The sequence below is a fragment of the Manis javanica genome, chromosome 6, assembly GCF_040802235.1.
Source record: "Manis javanica isolate MJ-LG chromosome 6, MJ_LKY, whole genome shotgun sequence".
In the NCBI taxonomy this organism is placed as follows: Eukaryota; Metazoa; Chordata; class Mammalia; order Pholidota; family Manidae; genus Manis; species Manis javanica.
In genome coordinates, this window is record NC_133161.1 from 27,717,506 (window position 1) to 27,739,041 (window position 21,536).

Here is a 21,536-nt window from a genome sequence, read left to right on the forward strand (position 1 = left end):
TTCTGATCAAGCATTATGAACTATGAACAATCAGGTCAAATATGAATATTCGTTTGATTTTTATACTTGATTTATATGTGGATCCCACATTTCTCCCTTTATTATTATTATTATTATTTTTATTTTTAATAAACTGCTGAAGTGGTAGGTAGATGCAAGATAAAGGTAGAAAACATAGTTTAGTGTTGTAAGAGAGCAATTGTAGATGATCAGGTGTGTGCCTGTAGACTATGTGCTAATCCGAGCTAGACAAGGGCAATAAAACATCCATGGATGCAGAAGCTTTCTCTCAACACAGGGCAGGGGTGAGGTTCTAAGCTTCACCACTGTTGTTCCCCAATTTCTCACCTGATGGCCCCCCTGCAACTGTGCCTGTCTTAGGTTGTTCCTCCCTTGAGGAATCTTACCTGTCTCTGGCTAACCAGTCATCTTCCGGGGCCATACAGGGAAATGTAAAGTTGGTAAGTGAGAGAGAAGCCATTTTGTTTGAAAAGGTTAATATAGCTACATTTTTAACTGAGGAAAATGTTTGTCAGAATCTACAGAGGATTAAAAAAATAAATCTATAAAATATGGCTGACTTAATCAAATGGTGTTTGGTTTTAAGAATGTGTTTTTGAAAGCGTTTGCAACTTTAAGAAAGGAAAACCTGTTGCCAGCTTACCTCATTTGTGTCACTATATTCAGTTCATTATTTGGAAACATTGTCTTCCCTAATTTATTGCTAATTCTCTCTAATCTATTGATTCTTTATTTTACAGATTGAATCTTATATTTCCTACTGTGGTGGTCTTCCAGCCCCTGAATATTCAGACAATCCTTTGAGATACAAATTTAGCTGGAGTCCAGTGGGCGTCCTGATGAACGTAATGCAGCCTGCCACCTATCTGCTCAATGGAAAGGTGAAGGGTCATCATCAGAGCTTTGGAGAGGCAAACCTGCAGTTACTGACTGAGGAAGTCCAGACTCTGTCCCCCCTGATAACTAGGCCCCTTTGTAGTGGCTGGGCCACATATGTTCCACTCCGTCCTCCTTTGGTGTTTCCTAGTATATAGTTTCTGTTCTACTTGGTGTGCATGGTCTCCTCCCCATTCACAGCAAAGTTCATACTCATTCTTTCCTCTTTAACTTCTTGCAAGTTGTTGCTACAACTTGCAAACTCACTTCTCAGCTTTTCTGCATGTGTAAATACTGGTCACCTGGTGATTTGTTTTGGCTTCACAGACATTTAGTGAATCCCTCCTATGTGCTGGACTTGGGGCCAGACACTAAGGGTTGTCCCTCTGAAGGAAGGACCTCAGGGAACCTTTAAAAAGCTCCCCCAGTGATTCTAATGTGTAGTTGAATTTGAGAAGAACTGATTTAGTGACCAGAGGACCAGAGCTGTACTTAAAACACTGTCAGAAAGGCAGGGCACTTAAATGTGATACTGGAAAGATACATTCACATGTTTCAGGATATGAAACAGGACCCCTGAGCTCTGGTCCAACTGCTGGCATCCCTCTCAGTGTCATCGAAGGCCAGGCAATTATAAAGGTCCACTGGGCATCAGGCTCCTGATGTGTAATGTAGGCGCTAATGGTCCAACCAGTTCTCCAACGCCAAGAAGCATGAGGTTTGTGCCAGAACTCAGTCTAATGTTCTACCAAGCATACATCTTTTTATATGTCGCAGCCTGTCACCCATGGCATTTCAACAGCTCCTCCACTTTCTGCAATCGTGGAAAAGGGACTGGCCCATGTTTGGTATAAACTAACGTGGGAATGTAGACAAAATTCTTGCTTCAGTTGGGCAAAATGCTTATTTTCAGGAGGCCATATACATAATACAGATGATAACAATGAAAGAGTCAGCAGAATGCAAGCTGTGGAGCAGAGAGAGCAAGGGGTTTGAAGGCAGTGGCCCGGCCCTGGGCTCTAGCTCTGCCATGACTGACTGGGTGGCCCTGGAACCATCACTTTATCTCTCTGAGTTTTGGGCTCCTTGTCTAAAGAGAAGCATAATAATACCGGCCTTGTGGGGTTCTTGCAGTGGGGCTCAGAGAGGTCATAGTGTCAGGTATGCCCTGGTGCCTAGCAGATGTCAGCCACATAAAGGAATTGATAGCAGTGAGATTCCATCAAGAGCAATGGAAATTGTATTTGTTGAGCTTGATGCTTTTTCCCTTTCGTCCTGAGCTCCTTTTGTGAAACAGGAGTGCTGTTTTGCATCTCCCTGACACTTTGGAGGACACCAAGAGAGAACATGAAGCTTTTCTTTTCTTTGCTAACATGATACTTTTTTCAAGGCCCCCACTCAAGATTCCTCTCATGGATACGGCTTTGCCTGACGACTCCAGCCCCCATTCACTGTTCTTTGGTCCAAACTCCCACACTTTGCTTGTCTCTTTCCAAAATTTTTCAGATGCTGTATTATTCATTCAGTAATTCAAGTGTATCCGTCTGTCTCCCAGCCCAGACTGTTAACTTTTTAAAACCTCTCTTGTCCTCTTGTCCCTCATTCACCTGTGCCACCATCATACTGCATGGTGGAGCAGGCCTTCTTTCATTCACAGGATCATGGGGGGGTGGGCAGTGACCTCTCTGACTTCTGCTTAAAGTTAAAGCTTAAGCTTTTCCAGCAACTTAGGCAGTGGCCCTGAATTAGGACATATCTCATTGTCCTACATCCTGGTAGTAATTTCTAGCCACTGGTACTATTTTTTACTTCTAATCCTATTTCCAACAAATCTGATTTCCTTCCACATATAGGAGACAATGATTGTGTCTCAGTTTTGTTCCCTCCAATAGATGGTGGGACATTGGTGGCACCCGGCAGTGACATGGCAGAGAATCGCCCTCATCTCCTTCAGTCTACTCTCCCAAACTTCTCCCAGCTAAACAAAAACTCTTAAGTAAGGATGATGCTTGCCCTGCACACCCAGCCTTGAGATCGGCTTCCTAGCTCTCTTCCATTGCTTGTTCCTCTCTTGCCTGTAGCACCCAGCCTGTCCTTTGTAGGAAATCATGAGCCACCTCTGCTCTCCATTGCCTGCAGCCATCCTTAAGGCGCTTCCCAGGCGCACCCCCCATGGTATCATCTGGAGTGCTGTGCCTTGTCACCCAGTGTCCTCAAAAGGCTGATCTGCCAATAAGCCCCGTTAAGGGGACAGACAGTACAGTGTAGTACAGAAAACATGGGCATGGTGTCAGATAGACCTGGGTTCCCATCTGCCTCTGGGGGACTCTCAGCCTCAGTTTTCAGTTCTGAAAAATGGGTTATTGGACAGATTAAAGGTAATGTATATGAGGTACCCAACCTTGTTTTCAGTGGGCCCTGAATAGATGATTGTCTGTATATTTCCTGGTTCAGTGTCTCTGGAGTTTAGCTTTGAGCTTGTTGTTGGTGAGTCTCAGTGGGTGTGGGTGTGGGTGTGGGGACAGAGCTGGAGTTAGAGCAGCCTGTAGCAGCAGTGAGTAGAGGACCGCTGTTTCTGCTGGGACTGGGTCTTGGATGTGAGCATTGTCCTGTCAGAAAAGAAATGCATGTTCTCTGTCAAATTGATAGATATGCCTTTCTGTCTTCATCCAAGTCACTAATAAAATATTAAACAGGACAGGGCTTATTAATGAGCTCCATGATATTGTCCTAGAAACACAACTCTGCATTGATAGTAAATGAGAATGATTACCCAGTAATTTTGGGGTCAAGTTGCTGTAGCAGCTGTCAGTCTCTCTAAATGAATTATTACCATTCAGCTTACATTTCCCTATTTTCTTCACAAGGATCTCATGCTAAACTTATGAACCAGCTGATTTATTTCTGATGAGTAAAATCCTGAAATGTACTAGTCTTCGTTGAATTTTTCTTAAGAAAATTTTCTTCACCTTCAACCAAGTAATCAAAACTTTAGAATTGCCACAGGTTATAGAAGTGAGATAGGTATGGAGACCCCAAAGGTTCACATTTTTCTTCTTAGTAGATTATTTCTCTTTACATTTAGAGCTCTGACAGAAGAATTTTGTTTTAAAGAAATAGTGCAGAAAGGGTTCCTCGTGTAATGTTTACTATGCAGTCCAGAAGAGTTTCATAAGGAAATTAAGTAGAAAGCGTTCCTCACTTCCTTCAGAGTCTCACTCTTGGAGTTTTAGACAGTGCTTGGGGCTCCGCAAGGCGAGCCTTTTATCAGGAAGGCCGCCACCGGGCTTGACTCGCAGTGAGCACAGCAGTTGCCTTCTGGGGCTTCAGCTCCCTGTGCGTTTGTGCTTTCTCTCTCATACCAAGGCACACGCAGAACCTAGCTCAGAAAGCTCTGCGAATCGTAGGGTCAGCTGGAGACTGTCGGGCGATGTACACAGAATCCATCGCAGGGCACGCCGGCTGCTCCCTTGGGCAGAATTGCTTTGTGCAGCAGGAGACACGTGGTCAGAAACCATTTCTAGCGGCACAAGCTGGGCGGAATCCAGTTCCACCAGCAGCCGCACCAGGATTCTCGCCCTGATTTTATCGCTGCAGGATGCTTTTCATTATCTCAGAGATATTCATAAACCTCAAACTGAAAGAAAATTGAGCCCTTCAGCCAAAATTAAACGGAAAAGAAAGCTTCACTGCGTTTTGAGCGGATGTGGTGGGGGAGGGTGTGATAAGAGGATTACTGAGAATTCAGAAGAGCTTGGGGATCAGCCATCTGACTGCTCACCAGCAGTCGGATCAGGGGTAGCACTTGTCTGAGTTTGAGGGTAGTTTCACTGCGTTGTCTTTCTCTAGAGGGGACCTGTCCCCAGTTCCCCTTCCCCAGCGTATGCCAGCGGGTCGATTAGTCTAGGCTGTGACTTGCAGGTGCTCTGCCACAGGCCCTCGGCACTTGGTAGATGGACAGTGAGTAAAGGAAGTGAGTGGAGAGAGGACTTGTATCTAATTTCTTGCTCTCCTGATTGCCTCCAACGAGTGTGGTCCCGGCACTCTCATAGTAGGTCCTCAGTAAATGCCAGGGTGAATGAAATGTACAAGACTGCTGCCTGGTGGGTCTTCAGAAGGGGGATGGGAGTAAAGAAACAGAGCAGAGGGAGAATATTGCCACTGCTGCTTGAGCATAGAAGCCATTTAAAGAAGTATCTCGCTTTTAACAAGCTTATTGTTTATGTAAAAGCAAAACAAAAATCTGATGGGACATAATTCAGTGCCATCTTATCCAGGAACAAAATAGAAAACAAGACCTTAGTTGAAGTTAAATGCTTTAAGTGAGATTTTAAAGCTTGGGAGATAATAATGACCTTGTGACTTATGATATTAGTGGAGCAGCTTGAATATATGGATGTTGATCATGATAGTTTCCTTAAATTTTCCTTCAAATCCTCTGTTCCTTCTTTTAAAACTTGCATTTCTTATGTGATCAGTGCAGATAAATCCAAAGGGGGCCACATCGTCATAACCCAGCTTGTGCCTTTGCCTTGTTCCTCAGGTCGTGAATGCTGCCGGTGGGGTCTCCTTTCTTGATGCTGTTACTCCCATGGATTACTTCCCGGGACTGAATTTGGAGGGCTATCCTAACAGAGACAGTACAAGATATGCTGAGATTTATGGCATTCCGTCTGCTCACACTTTGTTGCGGGGGACACTGAGATACAAGGTAAGCCACTGTAGTTCTGATAAAACATGTCGCCTGCTTTGGACACTTGATTTTTCTTAGTAATCAAGGTAACTGAGATAAACCAATTGGAATCTGTTTTCTCACGATATTCTTCTGATTGAATGTCTTAGGGGAGCTCAAAATGGCTTGAGTAAAAAGCGAATTTTTGACTCACGAGGAGTGGAGCCCAGTGAAAGGTCAGCCTCCAGTGTAGTGAGATTTGGGGGCCAAAGTGACAACACTGGGACTTGGTCTCTTGCCACTTCTCAGCTCTCCAAGGTTTGGCTACCGTCCCAGGCGCAACACGGTGGCAGGATGCGGCAGCATCTCCAGCCTCTTCGGTTCAGATCCAAAGAGAATGAAAAAGTGCATGTTCTTCATAGCTTAAAATGCAATTTATGTCTCATTAGCCCCCATGATCAGTGGGATGAAATGTGCCAAACAGCTTTGGCCTCTGTTTGTCCCTGAAGCTGGAGATGTCATCCGTGTCACCATCCCCAAAGCAAATCTGAAATGTTTTTACAACAAAATGTGTAGATTCTACAAGCATAAACACAAATTTATTTATTTCTGGAAGCTACACGGTTATGAATCACAGAAGACTAGTTCCATGTATGACCAGCTTGAAAAGTGCAGTCTCCTAGGGCTTTTAAAACAAATCGTTGCAAACTGGGTAGCTTAAAACAATAGAAACTTATTCCCTCACCAGTTGTGAGGTCAGAGGTTTGAAATCAAAGTGTGGGCAGGGCTGCTGCCTTCTGGAGGCTTGGAGGGAAAACTGTCCACCTCTCTCCTTACTGTGGCTGGCCGCCCCCAGTTCTTGGTGTTTTCTAATTCATAGGCACTTTGGTCCAACCTATGCCTCTACCTCTCTGTCACCTTCTGTTTGTGTCACAGTGTCCGACACTAGTCATCGGATTTAGGGCCCACCCTAAGTATAAGTTGATTTCAGATAGAGATCCTTGACTAATCATATCTGCCAAGATCCAGATAAGCTCATATTTTGATGTTCTACATGGATCTGAATTATGAGGGGGGCACCGTTCCACCCCCAGCAATGAGTGTGCCTATTTCACTACATCTCTAAACACCAGAGGTCAGATTTACATAAAAATCTAACTAAAATCTAACTAAAGTTAGATCTCCTGACCTGGGCCAGAAGGGGATTGTCTTGTGTGTGTCACCCAGTCCTCACTAGGGATCCTTTTCCTGGGAGCAGAGATGCACGGGCCTGTCGGTGGTGACCCCTGCTCTCGTGCCTGCTCTCCCCGTGCTCCCAGCACGCCACTGCGGTCCCCTTTGCCTGGAAAGTGCCCCCCAGGTATCGCACCACTCTCCTTCGGCTCCTTCAGGACTTTGTTCTCAGTGAGGCTTTCCATGCCTTGGTATTTAAAATCACTTCCTTTCCCCTTCCGTGTATGAGGTGGGCATCAGGAATCAGTGAGCACTGCTGGTATTATTTGTGTGTGAAAGGGAACTGAAACATTATGCAAGAGCAGAGTGCTGGCATGTGAAGACTGGCTTCTGGGTTGCCTTATTTCTCCATGTCTAACTATTTATTCTTAGAGAGAGACAACTACTGCATTTACTACTCTTTAGAGCTTCTATTGCATTTATTGGCACTTAGCATTTATGTCCCAGCATTTTTAGTTAGATTTTTATGTAAATTTTTCTTGTCCCCTGAAATAAATTGTAAGCTAAGCAGAGGGCAGGTACCTGTACCCTCATGACTATGATGTCCACACCATCCAGGAATCAAACGAGATGTCAGTGATCACATCTAAGGAAATCTCAGAACCACAGATGTTCCACAGGCCTTTAGGCACAGTGTAAATTCTGATCTGAATTGCAGCCATACCATCCCCAGCTCTGGCGGATCTCTTGACCCTATTTTCTTCAACTTCTCTGAAGGACATTAGTGACTTTTTTTGGTGGGGGCAGGGGTTGCCCAGGAATCAGGATTTTCTGGTAGCTTTAGGGATCAACTCTTGCCACATGTGTAGATGCAAGAATTTAAAAGATTTAAGAACTGAAAAAAGCTCTCAAGAATGTGTGTGGGTTGAGAGGCATCCCCCCACGGAAGTCCTGGGGATGGAAGACGTCAGCGTTCATATCCACGAGGGCCATCATCCTAGGCAGTGCCAGTAGCCCCTCCGTAACTTGAATCTTCTTTCCAGCATTAGAGATGAGATACTATCGCCCAAGTGTGCAGGAGGCTGTGGTGTGCCTGCCTGTGCCTGCCTGTCCCCTGGCTGGCCTTCCAGGCCCAGCTCGATGTCCCCTTCCCATGGGATCCTGCCTAACTCCTTCTCCCTGGCTCCCCTCCTCCCACATCTCTGTGTGTTTCCTTTCCTGTGCTCCCATAGCTCTATTCACCTCTGTTGCCACATCTAGAACGTTCTCCTGTAGTGACCACAGAATTTGCTCACTATATGCCAGGCCTTATTTGTGGCTTTGTCTCATCCTTCTACTCTCTTCATGGATGGTGACCGCATTTTTCATGCCTGTGGCCTCAGCCTCTAGCACGAGTCTGACACCGGGAAGCAGTTTGCTAAATGCATCTTGGTGAATGAATACATATGATAAATTCCTTTGTAGAGGTCCTCATAAAAATGTATTTCTGAGATTAAGAAATAGGTCAGAAATGTCTCAGTAGTTTATAAATGTTGGATGCCAGAATCTCTGGCACGCCTCAGGTATCTAGAAGCAAGCTGATGTGGGTATTACTTTCTGTTTCTCTTCTTTGAAGTAAATTCATGTTGGGTTACAGCAAATAAATGTGAATTCTTTCATTAGTAAACTTTGAACAATCTGAAAAATACAACCTTTCAGAAATGTGAAAATTATTAGTTGACCACAATTCAATGTATAATTACTAGTTGATAATATACATTCAATATTGAAATATCCAATGGTTATGGGAAGTGTTTTGTATTTTAATAACTTTAATGTTTCCTAAAATCAGGAATCCTTTCCCAGCCTTTCTTCTTCTTTCCTTTCACTCCTCCCCATCCCCCAGGATGCAGTGACTACAAAGCCCCTTATTTTGGTCTTCACTTCATCCCGTCCATTGTTCCCTTTCAGCATGCTGAAGTGCTGGATAATGGGGCCAGGGCATGGGGGTAGAGAATGCGCGCGCGCACGCGCGCACACACACACACACACACACACACACACACACACACACTCTCTCTCTCTCTCTCTCTCTCTCTCTCTCTCTCTCTCTCTCTCTCTCTCTCTCCCCTGCTTTCTTTGCCTACAGTCTAGCAGTTGAATTGACAGTTAATTGCAATTTGTGTTAAGTGCTCTCATTGAGGTAGGTATGCCCCGGGAATACAGAGAAGAAAGGAGTGCCCACTCAGTACATATGCTGAGCTGGGTCTTAAAGGAGGAGTACATGCTGGAGAGGTGAGGAAGGGTGGCCATCCCTTCCCAGGCACAGGAGTGGTGTGCACAGAGTCTGAGGCCTCACAGCATGTTTGGGGAATGGTGAGTGGCGCACGTGATGATTCAGGAGTCAGGCTGGAGGGGCATGGATTTTATATAATATGCCAAGGACTTCATATCTGTTCTGTAGACAAAGAACAAAAAGGAATTTTTATCAAAGTGAAGACATTTCAGAAAACCTCCCTGATTCCTACCTCTTTCCCTTCTCCCTGCATGCATCAGGACAGTGGATTATGCATTATCATTAGAATGGGTTATCTGCTCTGAGGAATATTCTTCCAAGCTCCTTCCATTATAAGAGAGAGAACTGTTCTATGAAGTATTATTCTGCTAAACTGAAAGCACATACCACATGAGGAATTTTCCCTTCTGCTGCCAGAAAATGCCACTCAGATGTTACCCAGAAACAGAAGTAAAGACCCAAGTTTTGCAAGGTCTCATGAAAACCAATGAAATTGTGACAGTATTGATTCTGGTTTGAACCTGAAGGTGGTTGCATCGATGTGAGCAACACAAATGGCTATTTCAGCCTGGTTTCTAAATGAATTACAAAGACAGATTCCTCTTTTTCAGAAAGCTTTTTTGAAAAGAAAATTTTCATATACTGCTTAATAATTCTTGTTACAGGGATATGCAAAAGCCTTGAATGGATTTGTAAAATTGGGTCTTATTAACAGAGATGCATTTCCTGCCCTTCAACCTGAGGCCAGCTCTCTCACCTGGGTGAGTGACTCCAGAATTATATGTTGTGTGGTGCTCTTCAGAAATGCTTCTGAAGTGGTAAGCTTTGAACTTTGGTTTGGACCAGCAGAAGAACCCATTCCATGGCTTATGTGCAGGAAGATTAACCCAACCCCTAAGCCCCCTTTCCTTCCACTGTTAAGGGAAAATGGAGAGATCATGGGGCTGACTCACCATGCCCATTTCCTGCAGCAACTTCTGCTACTTGATTGCTTCCTCAGTCCTGGGAAGAGGACTTGCCCTGCTACTGGGTTCTGGGCTCTGCCATTTGTCTAAGTGGGGACTGAGGGACAAGATTTCAACTTGGGCCTCCTGCAGCTGATAAACCAGGAAAGCTGTTGGTGGTATCACAGAACTGGACTTCCAACCCCCAAATCCCATCAGCTCTTTGATTTGGTCATTTGTAGCTATGAGTAATTTGAGTTTTCATTTATGAGTTTATACCCATTATGTGTATTGTATTTAAATCTTAGAATCTCAAGTTTGGAAGGGACTTTGAACTTGGGACTGAATGTAAAGTAGAGGTGCTGCTAACTGCCAGGAATTAACCTGTTTACTAGCTGGTCATCCAACTTAAACTGACTTAAACTATGTGCCCATATTCTAGCAGAAATGCCAGGAATTTATCACAAGGGGAAAAAGATTAGTATTGCAACTTTGGTATTCTTGCTAGCTAGTTTCTTCTAAATTCAGTTTTTTTGTGTATCTGAGAGACTTCCCAATACAAAGTTTACCTTTAATAAGTGTACTGGTTGGACAGAAGTGAATAAATATCTGTAGAGAGAATCTTGGGTTGAGGCAGCTGGATTGGATCAGTCGGTGCAGACATTCTTAGTGATGGCCCCAGGCTAGCAAAGGGGCTGGCAAACTTTTTTTCTGGTGAAGCATCATATTTTTTTGTTGTTGTTAAAAGACCAGTAGGCTTTTTAGACCATATAGTCTCTTGTCAGCTACTCAATTCTGCCAGAGACAATACCTAAACAAATGAGCATGGCTATGTTCCAAAAAAATTTTTTATTTACAAAACCAGGTGGTGAGGTGAATTTGGCCTGTGAACCAGTTTGTTGATCTTTAATCCAGAGCATAACTTTTCACTGGAAGGAGTTTTGTTTAGGAAGTAGATAAAGCTGTGATCACTGTTTAAGTGTCCGTCTGTTGAGTTTTTATGATCTGCAAGGTTTTTCTCATCTCTTGAACTTACAAAAGAACTGTGGTTGCTACTAGCAACCACAGCAATGGTCTATCCTGGCCAGAGCAGGCTGCTGGAGGGTGAGGGCGAATGGGTGGCATTGTGACGGAGAGAATATGAAAGGTAGGAGATGTGGTAAATATCGGCCCATCCGTTTAGTATTGATTTGATGTTATGACCCATTTTTATTGCTGGAATACCATTTTGGGATACCATGCACTTGTTGATATGTGGGGTGTACAGGCATGTGTGTATGTATGTGTGTGTGTTACTATTTACTATTTCTAATTTAAAATTTGAGGCGCATTTGAGGTCAAATGTCTTAGGATAATTTCTCGACTTATTTTGTATTTTATTAGAACTTTGAATTTTTATCTTTACTTTTCTAACCAGAAAGAACTCCTCTGTGGTCTAGTTGGCATTTCACCCTCCTCCAAGCACGATGTGCTTAAGGAAGCTGTCCTTAAGAAACTAGGAGGTGACAATACCCAGCTGGAGGCTGCTGAATGGTAGGAATCTACCGATCAACCTAGAGCAAAATACTAGATCAATGATTACTTAGTCCTTTCTAGTGAAAAAAAGATCAAGATAGAACCAAACATTTTACATGGTCTTTGATTAATTTGCTGCTCCATTGTTAGCTTGCTGTAGAGAGATTCCTGTATACCATGTATGTGTGGGAGATAAAAAGTAAATACAGAGAGAACTCAATAGCAGTTAGACTGGGGAAATACTTATTTTGTGACACTTCTACACAGTTCCAGAGAAAGTTGGAATTTTTTCCCTCCTACAGGAGATCTTGCAGTCTCCCTGCAACTACTTTAAAGCATTCATTCACAGGACCATGGCACATTATTCTGGTGTCCTTAATGTGGGAGAACTAACCTGTAAATCAATCTCATAAAAGTCTTTGCAACAGTGGAGACTTACAGTGTGTAAGTTCTGCTCCAAGGAGCACTGCTTCACCCAAGTGTGGGGATGATTCTAAAGGTGAAACATAACTACCATTATTGTTATTTTACAATTTAGGAGAGTCCTATAACTTGGACTGTTACCTTGCGATTTTTCCTTTTCAAGATAAAATCCAGGGAGCTCCCTTCTGCTTCCCAAGTGAGAATATGTATAGGACTTGAACTAATGCAACCATCTCTTGTGTTTCCCAGGTTGGGCTTGCTTGGTGATGAACAAGTCCCTCGGGCAGAGTCTATAGTGGATGCACTCTCCAAGCATTTGTCCATGAAACTCTCCTATGGTAGGCCTAAGTATTAGCTAAGCATTCCAGAAGAATTGTAAGAAGCGGTCAGTACAACCAGCAAACTTGATTGGAGGGCTGGAGCCAAGCAGTAGGCACGGGGAAGGAGGGAAGGAACACTTGGCTATTTTTCCAGAAGGAAGAATAAGAGAACTACTAAGTAAGAATGAATTTGGGTAATATGGGAAAGGAAAAAATTATTAGTTTTACTTTTAAGTTTTCATGAATTTTGGAAATACTGCAGGAACAACTTTGGGAGAAAAGTGGGTGGTCTTTGTAGCAATGCCCTCATACCTGTGACTAGGCTGTAAGGGTACCAACCTGGAGAGGAATGCAGTCAAGGGCATCATTTCCTTGAGGTTTTCACTTGGTCTTTGGGCTAAAAAGCAGAAGAGATGGTCGCCTAAGGGCCATCTACAGCGGGAGGGGAAAGTTGCAGGAGCAAAAGGGGAGGAGGCGGAGATGAAATACCATATTGGAGTTGTGATGACGGTGGCATTTACAAATATCTGTTGCTTTATTTTGAGGCCCTGGAGAGAAAGATATGATTGTGATGAGAGACAGCTTTGGAATCAGGCATCCTTCTGGACATTTAGAAAATAAAACGATTGATCTTGTGGTTTATGGGGATGTCAATGGCTTTTCAGCTATGGCTAAAACCGTGGGGTTACCCACCGCTATGGCAGCCAGGATGTTGCTCGATGGTAAGTTCCTTCGAAAACTGAGTCTGTCTCCATATCATTTCCAAGTTATTCAGTGCCTGGTCATCAAGTAATTACTCTTGGGTATTACTATAGTATTTATAAAAATGAGCCATTTCAGAAGATCCAAGTGCTGGCTGACAGGACGTCACCTTATAGTGAGTAAAAACCTGGGCTTTGGGATTGGACTTTCTCTGTCTGAATTCAGTCATGAGACAGCTCAGAATGTCTGAGCCAGACCTCCTTCATCTTTAAAGTGGGGCTGTTCATTCCAAATTTATAGGGTTACTGTGATTCTGAAGTGAAATAATACATAAAGCTCCTACCACAGAGAGGGGCCCCCAAGGAATGTTAACTTTTTCTTTTCTTGGTTTTTCATATTTGGGGTGGTAATACTGAAATAGCAGAGGTATTCACCTCAGGACTTCAAAAAAAGAGACCGTGTTTTATTACTTTTGACATCTCATTATATTATTAATACTAGATAAATATTTTGGACTAAATGAATTCAAATTTCAACTCTCCACTCTCCCCTGAAGATCATACATGTGTTCAGTAAGCCCTGTGTCTGAATATCCTACCTGATTGGGTCCTTATGAAAATGTGAGGGGAAGAAAAACATACACATGTGAAAGAGAGAGAGAAAACACATCCACAACAGCATATCAGTTAGCATCAAATTAGACTACCTACTTAGTTATAGTCACACTACCTACTTAGTTATAGTCAGACTACCTGCTTAGTTATAGTTAGACTACCTGCTTAGTTATTGTCAGACTACCTGCTTAGTTATTGTTCGACTACCTGCTTAGTTATAGTCAGACTACCTACTTAGTTATAGTTAGACTACCTGCTTAGTTATTGTCAGACTACCTGCTTAGTTATTGTCCGACTACCTGCTTAGTTATTGTCAGACTGCCTGCTTAGCTACTGAGGAGCCGGAGGGAAGAAGGGATGAGAGGTGAGGCCATCATGGCCTTGAGAGGAAGGGCCCAGACTTCCTCACAGAGGCCTGTGCCCAGATTACCAGATTGGTTTTAATTTATTCTGTTGGTGGTGTATTTTATTTTATTTTTTAATGACATTAGCACATAAAGCAGACCAGGTAGGTTACTTTACTTTCTTACTATACTTTATTCTCTGTCTGTCTTGACAGTAGTTAATGCAGCTCAGTATATAAAATCTGACACTGGCCTTAAATCCAGCTCTGCTTTCAATCTAAAATTAACCCTTTTCCTTACAGAGTGTCAATTAAGTAATAACTTAGTAGAGGACATTTAAGCAGCTGTTTTTAAAATGTCTGGGCTTCTAGCAGTTCACTGACTCTGAGCTTATTGCTATATAGACTCCTACTGTGGAGATTCCCCTTTAATACCACCTTTAAAATGGTAACTACAAATTAATTTTCTTCCAGGTGAAATTCAAGCTAAAGGCCTGATGGGGCCCTTTTCAAAAGAGATCTATGGCCCAATATTGGAACGAATTAAAGTGGAAGGCATTACATACACTACGAGGAGCACTGTCACGTCATAATTGAGGATTGTATTTTGTTCTTATCTTCCTGGGCAATGCAGCTCTGGACATTTGTGCAACAAACACGCTTGCTAATGTGCTGTTTTAAATTATAAAGCGTGACATGTTTTTATTCAGTCAATATAATGTTGTTTTTGAAATATAAACCTCTATTTTAATATGAAAACATTTGGAACAGGAGATGCCAATGATTATCAGAGAACTTTAATAATTCTACATATATTTTTTTCATGTGTATGTAAAGAGTGATAATGATTGTGCTATTTGTTAATTTATTGTATAACCTTTTTCTTACAAAAATATATTTTCCTATGATCAGGAGATCGTTTGATCTAAATTTTTACTACGAAGAAATTTTCTCATGTGGCTATATTTTGTACTTCTCAAATTGATTCATTTAGGTACTTTTAGATCACCTATCTATAAACCTTTGTAGTAATGCCATTTTTATGCCTTTTTTGTAAAATTATGACTTATTTAGTAAATGACATTTCTTATAGTTTTCTCTTGAGTGTTTGCAAAAAGGAATAGGTAAAATTAAATAAAAACCCATATGATTATCTCAACAGGCACAGAAAAAGCATTTAACAAATTTCAAAATCTTTCATGAAAAAAACTCAATAAACTAGGAATAAAATAGAACTTCTTCAACCCAATATAGAGCATCTCTGAAAAACCTATAACTAGCCTCATACTTAATGATGAAAGACAGAAAGGTTTTACCTCTAAAATCTACACAAGACAAGGATGTCTGCTTTTGCTACTTCAGCTTGTACTGGAAAGTCTAGCCTGAGTGATTAGGATATAAAATGAAATAAAAGACACTCAGATTGGAAAGGAGGAAGTAAAGCTCTCTCTCTTCATAGATGATATGATTTCACATATCAAAAATACAAAATTGCTCTAAGAAAACATTAGAAATAACACATATTAAAATAGAGATTTATATTTCAAATCAAAATCAATTTTGCTATCTTAATCTAAGAGAACAAATTTGCAATAATGTGAAAAAGAATAAAATAGGAATAGGCTGAAAACACAGAAATAATCCTCACATTTATGGTTAACTGAATGTTGAACAGGGCGTTAAAACAATTCAGTGGAAGAAAATGATCTTCGTGATGGTACTGGAACAACAGGATATCTACATGTAAAAGAATTAAGTTGGATCCCAACTTCACGGCACATATAAAAATTAAATCAAAATGGACCAAAGACCTAAATTTAAGAGCAAACCTGATAAAGCTTTTAGAAGAAATCATAAGCATACATTTTCACAATCTTGGATAAGGCAATGATTTAAAATGAAACCAAAAGTTACTAAGCAACAAAAAGAAAAAAAAAACCCTTCATAATTAAAAACTTCTGTTTTGTTCCAAGGATCAAGAAAGCAAAAGACAACATACAGAGTGAGAAATTTTTTTTGCAAATCATATTATCAGGTAAAGGAGGAACTTGTATTTAGAATATATAAATAACTACTGTTAATATAAGGACAAAAAGTCCAATTCAAAAAAATGGACAAAGGATCTGAATTGACAGCTCTCCAAAGAAGATACACAAAAGGCCAATTAGCACATGAAAAGATGCTCAAACATCATAAGTTGTTGGGGAAATGCAAATCAAACCTACAATGGAGTACCACTTCATACTCGGCAGGATACTTCTAAATAATGAAAAAGATGATCTGTGTTGGTGAAGATGTGGAGAAATTGGAGCCTTCATAAACTGTTGTGGAAATGTAAAATGGTACAGCTGCTTGGGAAAATAGCAATTCTTCAAACGGTTAAACATAGAGTTATCATATGACCCAGCAATGTCACTCTTAGCAATAGACCCTAGAGAAATGAAAACATGTGCACACACAAAAACTAGTAAACAAATGTTCATAACAGCATAATTCATAATAGCCAAAAATCATAACAAGTCAAATATCTATCAAGTAATAAATGAAAAACAAAACGTGGCATATTCTAAAATAGAGTATTATTTGGAGGTCAAAATGGAATAAAGTACAGATACATGCACAACATGGATGAATCTTGAAAACATTATGCTAAGTGAAAGAAGCCAGACTGAAAAGGCCACATATTGTATGATTTCATTTATGTGAAATTGTCTGGAATAGTCAAATCTATGTATACAAAGTAGATTAGTGGTTGCCTAGGCCTGGGGAGCTTGGGGGAAATGGGAGTGACTGCTAATGAGTTTGGGGTTTCTTTTTGGGGTGAAGAGAATGTTGTAGAGTTGTTTGTGGCAATGGTGTCATAACTCTGTGAATATCGTAGAATAATCACTGAACTGTATACTTGGAATGTGAATTGTATGGGATTGAATTATATTTCAAGTTGTTACATAAAAAGTTTACATTATAAATAAAACTTCTTTTAATCCTAGGGATAAAGCATTTCCCTTTAGAGATACAAACTAAATACCTGTTGAACTTTCTCAGACTGAGTGCCTATACTGGAATAGGAAACTAATTCTGCCCTTGAAATAAGCAGGTATTATATGTGGGGTATATGACAGTTGAGAAAATATCTATGTTATTTGAAAAGGATCAGTTGATTAAGGCCTAGTCCCACTTGTCACAAATAATAGATGGAGATCAATAATCCATTAACATGTAAAGATATTTCTGTTATGGCAGTTTTTTCTTTTTCTTTTTTTCCAAAACATTGAATTCAACACAATAAATACAACAGTGTTACTGAGACCGGGAGGGACCTTGGGTTTAGGCAGAGTAGGGTGAGCACCTCTGGAAAAAAAAGCAAGGCAAGATAATTACAGTCAAAACAATGTAACAATGTGCAAAGAAGTCCCTGTGGAAACTCTGTGTTAAGCATTATGCAAAATCAGAGTCACACTAATTCTCTAGGATAAACCAGACTAGAATACAGACATTCTCAGTGAGTCAAAAGGCCAGGAGTAACTTGGCCTAGAATGTTTGAGTGTTTCACAAATAAAGAAGAGTATCTCAGCATAACCTGTGACTTCACAGTATCAGATCATGATGCTGTAAAATTTGCCTTAGCCTGCTAAAAGGCCCAGCTTATTTTTAACTACCTATGTGCTGTTTTTTCATTCTGTAATCCTAATCAATCTGCAACCTAGGCAAAAGAGTAATTTGGCAAGCAGTCTCAACTATAAACATCCCAAGCAAGCAGACAGCAACCCAGCCCACTTTGGGGGTGGGGCAGGCAGTCTTACAAGTCTGCACCCCTAGCCCTGCCCTTTACCCCCACTCCTGAAAATCCTCAACTGCGCATAAAACCCCTAGACAATGACACAACCATAGACTCTTGTCTATGAGCCAGGAGCTCTGTCCTCTCACTTTATCTCTAAATAAAAGTCTCTGCTTTACTCTCCTACCTTGAGTGTTTGCGAAGTTCATTCTTCGGATCTGTGAACAAGACCCCTGGCATCATCACCATGATTCTTTCTGTAATCTAGAAGAGTGCTGGATGGAAAGGGGACTAGGGTGGCACTTAAGGTAGGAGGGGATTATTGTTAAACTCTCAATAGAATGGACTAGTTTTGGCTTTATGATAATGAGCAATAAAGGGGATGTGACTGAAGAGCTGTCTAATATCAGTACTAGTGGTAGGTAGTGTTGGGAAAGGATATGTCAGTATGCTCGAATTAAAATGGATGTAATCAAACATCGGATTGGCTCTCAACCAGTTTTCCAGCAGAAATTTAATAAAGGCGGTAGTGTGAGGATCTGGGCATCAATGAGTAGGTTATACTCATGAGCATATGGCTGTTATCAGGGGCCAGCAAACTTTTACTTTAAAGGGCTAATTAATAAATATTTTGGGTTCTTCAGGCCCAGAGAGTCACAACTGCTCATTTTTGTCTTGTAGTTTGAAAGCAGCCACAGATAGTACATAAGAGTGGACATGACTGTGTGCCAATACAACTTTATTTACAAAACGTGGCATAGTTTGTAAACTTGAGCCATAGTTCCTTGAGCCATAGTTTGTGAACTCCTGGTCTAACTATTTTGGTAGATTTAATGCTTGTATCTTCCAGGTCTTTCTATCTCATTTGGTTTCTTCCAGATAATATGCATATTTACATTGTCCACTTTTCCTTGTCCTAGACTCATGAAACACTAGAAGAGGCTGAGACACTGAGAAGCAGTGTGATTGGTTTTGCAACATGCTAGCTGTTTGCTTCTCCATAAAATGATAGCAGTCGATCACAGGATGGTTATGTATGGAGGTTAATGAGATAATATAAGAGAAGTTGTTGTAGGGTGGAAAGGACCTGAATAGTCATTTGGTCAGTTTGCTAATTTCACAGAAGAGAAAATGTGTCTCACAAAATTAAATGACTTGCCTAAGGTGACAAGACAACAGTGAAATTTGATCATCATTTAAAGTCACCTAAAATACTTGATAAAAATTTGGGAAGCATTCTGATTTATAAAACCTCTCTTCCTGTTGGTTATTAGGGCCACTGGTATAACCCATATGGTGCCTTTTTGAAAAGAAAGCACTGCCTCTTCAAGAAATTTCTATCTGTCAAAAAATGTCATCAAGTATGTATTTACTAGAACAAAACACTTTACTACTATCTGATGGAACATTGTTATAATAAATATCACATTAAATAAATTCCCCAAATTATTTAAGATAATATTTAAGTTCTACGATTAGCTCCCCTTTAGATGTGCATAATTTGCAGTCACACAGAGTAGCTAATCTTATCCTTATATGCTGTAGAGATTAGCTTTCTTTACAGTGGTTTACATTTGTTGATTATTTGCAGTGGAACCACATTTACTGGACCTGAATTTACTGAATTCACAAGAAAAGCCTGTTCTAGAGCAATACTTCTTAGTTACTGACGCCTAGTCTAGAAACAACTTCTTTCTCCAATTTGGTGTTAATCCTAACACTCATTCTTAAATTTCTGTTAATTAGCAAGAATCAAAACACAGTATTAAGAGTCCTAAGCTTCAAGGTTAGCAGGTTTGTCTCTCTCCTTTCAGTTGGTGTAGTCAATGAGGCTTCTAGGGTTGGCCAGGGTTGTGTTGACTCACCATGTGAACAGCATGCCTGGGTAACACGTTCATAAACACTGGGAATCCCACTCCCAGCCTGAAGCCTGAAGAGACCGCATTGGCACTGCTCTCGCCTTTGACTGGAGATGACTGGGCTGCTGTCAGGGACAATGAAGGCAGCAAAATGCCAGGCCCTTGGCTTCAACACTGAGTTCATTTCTTCTGAACCAGGGTCTTGGTGAATCTGGCACAGGGTGAATGAGCCCCCATACTTGATCAGAAACCTGGCAACTCCAATTGAGAAAAGCTATGTTTGCCTTTATTAGCAAACTATTGATAAAAGATTATTTTTTCACAAGTTGAGAGAGATACTTGAATGGAGTAGAAATCAAATGGGAGTTGGGAGAGGAAAGAAACTGGAAGAGGCTATAAAACGTGGAGAAGGCCAAGAGAAAACATGAAAAGATGAATGATGATTACTTTAATAATGTTAAAAAAAAGCTTGAATATTTTGGCTGGTAAAAGTGGTTCTATTTAATTTCTGGTCTATGAAATGTGAGATTTAACATTAGCTGAAACTGTGCAGATGGTGGTCTTTCTCAGCCTCTTGCTCATCTGCCCATATGCTCTGTGATGACATTCTTCAGGCCTCTGTCCTAACCTCTACACATATTTCCTCAGGGTGCACACAGCCCACCCTGTGGCGTGGAATATCATCTCTCTCAGATGAATCCCAGACTTTGTCACCTGAGCTTCAGAGTATATATGCAGCTACCCACTGGACATCTCTGGGTATCTCCCAGACTTCTTAAATGCAATGTAGAGTTAAGAGTTTATAGTATAGACCAGTGTTTCTCAGTGGGGCCACCTCCCTTCCCCCAGCCATTTCTTCTGCCAGATCACCTGTCTCAGGAGATGGCAACCGATACCTTCCTTGCTGCTCTGGCTGACGTACTTGATGGTTCCTTCCTCTCACTCCCACTCAGCAAGTCGAGGCTTCTTCCTTTCCCCACTGAGTCCCCTGACTCATCCGCTCTACCCACAGACAAGGCCGTTACCGTCTTTTACTTGGATCATTGCAAAGCCTTTTATGTGGCCTCCCTGTATCCAGAATTAAGCTCCTGTTATCCATTCTCCTCATAGCAGATAAATTAATCTCTCAAAACTATAAATATGACTGTTCTGATTCATTTCACTACCTACAGGTATTTTCTGGGATCATCTACCAAATAAACCATTTACACTTAAATCACCGTCTCAGGTTCTGCTTTTATGGGAACTCAAACTAAGATTCCAATGTATTTTAACACCTTTCATGAGGTCTAGTATATATATAACAGTATATATAAAATCCTATGTGTATATAGTATTGACCCATTTAAAAGCCTGGTGCCAAGGTGTGGTAAAGGTGGAAGTGGAGATAAGGGAAGGTTGTTAAAGGCTCTGCTTATGTGTAAAGCAGTTCTAGGTTAAAATTTAGGAGTTGGCTGGTAATGCTGAAGAGGCATATTTTTCTTTTCCATTTGTTGCCTCTTAGGACACTTGTTGAAATTTCCCCAGAGCATAAGGGTAGGTAAAGAGTGTCATTTTGTGATGTTTGAATCAGCCCTTACTATCAAAATCATTGCGCCACCATAGATTGAAATTATGACATGATCACCATTACGGGGTTCTGGTAAGGTCAGCTTTGTGCTTCTAAAAGATTGCTTTGGCCACAGCACTGAGACTGAATCAGGAAAGGGCAGGAGGGTGAGACAGTCAGAGGCCACTATGGTAGCTGGAGACAGATAGTTCAAAGAATGAGAGCATCATTTAGGTGCTTCTCCAGGCTGCTGAATCGGTGTTAGGAGCAGGAAACAGAAACCACCCCAGGTGTTTTAAAGAGAATGGCAGACAAGGAAGTAGGGGCAAGAACTGACAGCCATGGCTGGGGCTGCATACTAGGAAACTGCTATCAGAAGTACCTGCTCTTACTGCTGTGGCTGCGACTTACTGGTTCTCAACTCAGGTCCCCAGAATTCTGCTGCAGAAACCCACATTTCTACAGCCTTGCT

The 21,536-nt window shown here is 41.3% G+C and overlaps 1 protein-coding gene across 1 annotated transcript in view; it reads left to right on the forward strand.

Annotated features, from left to right (window-relative positions):
- AASS (aminoadipate-semialdehyde synthase) overlaps nucleotides 1-17,842 on the forward strand; it is a 51,981-nt gene extending 34,139 nt beyond the window's left edge. Inside the window, exons 18-24 of the mRNA XM_037023431.2 lie at nucleotides 762-902; nucleotides 5,441-5,608; nucleotides 9,683-9,778; nucleotides 11,379-11,494; nucleotides 12,149-12,237; nucleotides 12,765-12,941; nucleotides 14,353-17,842. Coding sequence (XP_036879326.2) covers nucleotides 762-902; nucleotides 5,441-5,608; nucleotides 9,683-9,778; nucleotides 11,379-11,494; nucleotides 12,149-12,237; nucleotides 12,765-12,941; nucleotides 14,353-14,471 — 906 coding nt within the window. The 3' untranslated portion in view covers nucleotides 14,472-17,842. The remainder of the gene's footprint in view (nucleotides 1-761; nucleotides 903-5,440; nucleotides 5,609-9,682; nucleotides 9,779-11,378; nucleotides 11,495-12,148; nucleotides 12,238-12,764; nucleotides 12,942-14,352) is intronic.
- The last annotated feature ends 3,694 nt before the right edge of the window (nucleotides 17,843-21,536 follow it).